Below are 5,606 nucleotides of genomic sequence, written 5' to 3' on the forward strand. Positions count from 1 at the left end.
CAGATCGTGATGAACGTACCTCCTATTTCCGAGTCCTCCACGCCGGTTTCACTGGCGCGAGTCATGTCCGTCCATCGCGGGCCCTGATCGAGGTTTGGAGACTCAACTCCATCACTCCGCTATCGACTTCAACGCTGTCCCGCCCGTAACAGGCCCAGGCGGCAGGAACTTCTGGCTACGCTCGAGATATCCATCGGCGAAGAGATTAGGACCAGCCTATTCAAATGTCCGTCAGATACGCTCCAGACGTTCGAATTCGCCTGCGCTGCGGGAGACGTGGGGACTAGCAGCTGCGCCGTCGAATTCTGGCAGAATCGGCGGTCATCCGGGAACAAAGGTACGCATCCAGCTCTGAGTGTGTTGATAGCGACTACGTTCCGAGGTAGTAAGCCTGACGGGTCGCGGTCCACAGGTGTTTTCCTTCTGCAACACGCGACATCGTGACGATGCACCGCCGCCTGGGGTAGTTGACGGGGGGATGAAACGTCCACGGTGTCCGGAGTGTGTATGTTGGCATAAGCTTGTGATGTTGTGTTTGGTTGCCAAAGACGCATTGTATTCGCCAATGTCATCGACCACGACCTGGGGAGACGTGAAGCCTGCGAACCGGTAATTATGGTATGGCCTGGTATAGTATAGCGGAACGCCGGTTGCCGCGCGCACGATATTGTGCGGGTGGCACACCTGCAGTCGGCGGTTCCAGTGAGCTAAGACTGACGGACCGCCCTGACGCGGAGATTATCTTAAACACATGCAATGTAGTAATAACTGAGTCTACTTAGGTCTATGGTCCTCTCGCTGCCAGAGTTTCGCATTACGAACTCACTTCGGATATGTTTCTACATAAAGTACAGACATAGTTTGCACGATTAATATGACCATATAAGGCATGTCACCTGCCATATATAGCTGTATTGTCCATCTAGATTATGTTTGTACTTTGTCTGAAAATCATGTTTCGATGAAGACCTTTACATGAGGTATAGATTTTCGTATAGAGACCCATCCGAAGTCAGTTCGTAATGCGAAACTCTGGCAGTTTCTGCAGCCGTGTAACGCAAACATGATGACGAATTTGGTGTTTCCGACTCCCGAAGGGTCGGGTATCAACAAGCTGGCGTGAACGCCACGGGAGGCAACAGTGACAAAATGCGCGTGCACGAGGTGACTGACATCGCACAATTCCACGTATGGGTTTAAGAAATTTGGTGGGTTGAAATCTACGCCGTTGACACCCCGCGAGACTCATGGTGGTAGGAAGCGGATCCTGCATCGGCACATCAGCCGGACCGTAGACTGCCCCACGAACATCGGTAGAGAATATACGCCAGCTAGCCTTCTCACTCGTTGGCATTGATTGATAGCCACAAAATGTCCCAGTACGCTGGTGCATCCAGATCGGTGTACCGAATGGACCGCAGTCCGGGCCCGTATGGCCAGACTGTACAGCATATCATCGGGGAGGTGTCGCGCTCGAATGGGGATAACAAGCGACCGTGTGCCGAGTTGAAAGCATCGGAATCCGGTCTGTGAATGGGCCAGTCTGGGTGTTGCATTCTCACAGCCGTTAGCGAATACTAAAGCTCGAAGTCTATCGAAGCTCTGATATCTATTTCTGACCAGCAGTCCGATGTTGTGTATCAGAATTCGAGGCTGAGAGCAATTGTGCCCGCTCTCACCTAATGCCACATCACGATGAGTGTCGATCGCAGTCTTATATATTTTTGGTTTGTGCGCAGTGATATTCTTCGAACAGGTCGGCGAGAACGCGTCACCTGACGCCACAACGACCGATTGTTTGCCACAAAGGCAGCTCGTGCTGGACAGCCATTCCGTTATCTCGGCGAGACTGCCACGATAACTTCATGCCAGCATTTCAGCTATCTCCGACCACCCTATTCATAGACTTGCACTCACGAGTACAAGATTCTTGAGCATCTTGTTCACAGGTGTCGAACCTCTCGGTTGCCAGAGAGGGAACTCCGGTCCAGTTCTTTTCAGCCGCTACTTACTCAAGGAGCGCAAAATCAACCCGATTCGGCGGATCCACGACATCAACAGGTGCCTTTTTCGAACGCTCGTAGCGGTAGTCGATAACCATTGCCACCGGAGCTGTAAGTTTCAAAAGGGTGGGTGTGCGAGGACAGCGTTGTGTAAGTTGAATAGGTTCTTAAGCTACTCGGCATCTGGTCTTAGGCATCGAAGCTTCCACTTAGCCGTTGAGCTATGTCGACAGTCAGGGCGTCTAAGTGGGCTCCGGCCAACGAGACGCAGGCGGATATCCTCTCGGAGAGGGAGAATCTCAATGGTGCCGTCCTCGGAGGCGTAGGTTATGGTAAACCGTTCTCGTTTTGTGCTTCATGTCGACCCTGCTGATGGGTAGTCCATCCACAGGCGTTCATGTCACGCTGTTCTTCATAAGCTTAGACCTGCTCATGAAGCAGCTGAAAACCCATCCGAGGCGGTCTTATTGCATGCTCGCCTATATATTCATGCTATTTACTCTGGGCTCGCTCGGAAATGCTGCAAACATCAAGTTCAACGAGATGGTCTTCGTCGACAACCGTGACTATCCCGGCGGACCGAACGCCTACTTCATCGAGCAGAATGGTGTATGGATCAACGTCCTGAGCTACGGAGTTTACATCGTCAACACATGGCTTCAGGATGGACTATTGGTTCGTTGTTTGACGCTTAAGCATGCCCGCACTAATCTACTCTATAGCTGTATCGATTCCATCTGATATGGAACTCGAACATCTGGCTAACGGCCATTCCCGGCTTATTCTACACGGTATCTGTCGGTGAGTATGGAAAGCCTCACGAACGAAGCCGCTTACAGGCGACCTCTCCAGTCATGTCGTGCCTTCTACTGTCGCAGATCGCAGAACCTGGCGACAACATCTGGAAGCAGTTAAGCGTCAAGTTCGCGCTGACGTACTGGTGCATCTCCATAGGAGCGACACTACTACTCACGACCTTGATCGTCGTGCGCCTGCTGTACATGCGGTACAAGCTGAGGAAAGTGATGGGGCCTCACCATCGCAGTCCCTATCTTTCTATCTCCACCATCCTCGTCGAATCTGCGTTTCTGTACTGCGCGGTCGGACTGGCATTCATAATCACCTACGCCAGAAACGATCCAGCTCAGAACATCTTCTTACCGGTCCTCGGTCAGGTGCAGGTATGCATCCCGCTCGTCCGGTCCGTGCATACAATGCTGATGAGCGACTTAGTCCATTGCACCCCTCCTGATTATCATGCGCACATGCCAAGGACGCGCGTGGACCAAAGATACGGCGAAGATGGTCACGACCACCGGCGATACGTTCGCCTCCGACTCGACAAAGGTCGTGCCGATGACGCCATTGCGGTTCCATGGAAGACGAGGTCATGAATTGCAGGCTGCGACGCACTGGTCAGACCCAGCAGCCGATGGATCTATGGAGGACACCGTCGAGAATGGCTTAGGCCCCTCGGAGTCCCTCCCTAGCTTTGTCATCAACGCAGAGAAGGGTACTCTGTAGAGTACTTACTCTTGCGAAAGGACGGGTTTAACCTCGGGTGTGATGTATACCTTGTTCTGCACAGCTATGTACTCGATTTCTGTTTCTTGTATGTTGTGATTCGACGATGTTCTTGCGTCGTTCATGAAATAGGCGAACTTTCATTTGAAATTCGCGCAAGGGCTAATGTGTGTGTGTTGTAGTTCACAACAATCAATAGAAATATCTCCTTGAGATGCCGCGATAAATTATATATATATGGGTATTCCGGGAGGAAAAGAGGCGAGCACGAATTTTGCGTACAGAAAGGTACAGCCAACTGAAACGACAACCGTGCACCGCAAAATGGGTTTGCTGTACAGTGGTGAAACACTGATACGTAGTGGGTAAACGTCTTTCATCGATACGGCAAAAGTTCTGATGCCCATAGAATGAGTGGATCGCTTGGAAAATGAAATCTCACCCTGATTACAAGCGAGAAAGGCCTGGGTACTTAAACTGCACGTTACGATCAATTTTCGTTAGGTACCTATGATCATCTTTACTCACGTTCTTTGGTTGCTGAATTTTCAGTGTTGTCCAAGAACATCGAGCACACACTTATGCCAAGGCGCGCATCCAGAATGACAGGCTGGGCGAAGGAGCGTGGATGCGTTGAAAAAAAACATAGATCTCTGGTGTGTTCGCACGCGCAGTTCTTCGCATCTCGACGTTCACACATCTGAGGCACAGGCTCCTATCAAATCCAAAGCGTGTGCTCTATGCCAAGTAGAATGAAATCGTTCTATTACAATATCTTAACGGCGAGAAGGAAGTGAGTTCGGCATGCTGTTTCCGTGGAGATACGAAGTTGAGGAATTTTGTTGCTCAGACGTAACAGGTGAGCAACGGCATCATACTTGGTTACCAACCTACGAAGCATCATGATATCACTGGTCATACGGTCTGGGCGACGCGACGATGATAAAAAGTCAATCAGGACGTATGTTTCCGTTTGTCTGCTGCCTCTGGATGAGTGTGCGACTATGCGACTAGCTCACGAAGTGGCAATCTTCCCAAAACCGTAAGATACAGTTGCATTTAATGAACCAGTCTATCTGGCTCCTCCTTATCATCGGTACCGGTTCTCTTGAAGTGAGAATACAGCTATCTCTACGCTCTCATCTCTGAAGTACGTGCTGTCCCGAAAGACGTTGATTAAGATGAAGTTTTTGTCGCTGTATCGTCGCAACGCAAACGAGCCACCAAACGAGATCCCTCACACTTCGGTTCACCATTCTCACCCCAAATCATCTCGAGATGGAGGTCATGCACCCATACGTGCCGGAGATGCCGTTCTCAATGTTGTTACATCGCTTGCGCATGAGTGTATCGAAGTCTCTCTCTTCCCGCATCTCAAGGCGCATTGATACTGAACTCCCGTATGATACAGTCGTTCAAGACCAATTACCACAGGTACACGTTCAATCTTTACTAGGCCAGGATAGTTCGTCTATCCGCAGGTGTTCATTCGTATGCTTCGACTCATGAAGCAGTTTATAGCCCATCCAATACGATCTTATGCTTTCAATGCTATATTCACGCTATTTATTCTGGGGTCGCTGGAAGATACTGCCCGTATCAAGTACACGAGATGGTCTTCGTGTATAATATGATAAATCTGATTATATACGACTGAGAACGCGATGCTCGCGCAAGAATCCTTCATGAAGCTCACCTGAGAGCGTCATATAGCTTTGCGCTCATCAAAAACCCTGCGAATCAACTCCAAAATCGATATCCGACTCAGGCAAGTCATCCGCTTAAGTGAATGTGAGCGTCCCAGTAACACCCGAGTAATAATGCCACTCACGCGAACGAGCCGCGTTGACGTTGGAATGGAGTGCGGTGACCGCGCTCAGGGCCTGAAGAGCGATGATGCACCAGGCGATGTAGACTATGACGGTGTCCTGACGCATTCTTTCCGTCGATATCGCTTCAAAGAGGTATGATGTGGGATAATGGGGTAGCATTGAAAGGTCGGCTTTTATATCAGCAAATGCAGGAGAGTCACGAGAGCTTGGCTACGGACCTCGCACCGGGGGGGGGGGGGGGGGGGGG

The 5,606-nt window shown here is 50.5% G+C and overlaps 1 protein-coding gene across 1 annotated transcript; it reads left to right on the forward strand.

Annotated features, from left to right (window-relative positions):
- Positions 1-2,226: 2,226 nt before the first annotated feature.
- PUNSTDRAFT_76804 (uncharacterized protein) lies at positions 2,227-3,527 on the forward strand (the record flags this gene model as incomplete). The annotated part of the gene is made up of 5 exons (XM_007388539.1): positions 2,227-2,335; positions 2,395-2,678; positions 2,726-2,804; positions 2,856-3,184; positions 3,237-3,527. The coding sequence occupies 5 exons, from the start codon at positions 2,227-2,229 to the stop codon at positions 3,525-3,527; spliced, it is 1,092 nt and encodes a 363-aa protein (XP_007388601.1).
- Between the last annotated feature and the right edge of the window lie 2,079 nt (positions 3,528-5,606).

The sequence above is a fragment of the Punctularia strigosozonata genome (assembly GCF_000264995.1).
Source record: "Punctularia strigosozonata HHB-11173 SS5 unplaced genomic scaffold PUNSTscaffold_19, whole genome shotgun sequence".
NCBI classification, from domain to species: Eukaryota; Fungi; Basidiomycota; class Agaricomycetes; order Corticiales; family Punctulariaceae; genus Punctularia; species Punctularia strigosozonata.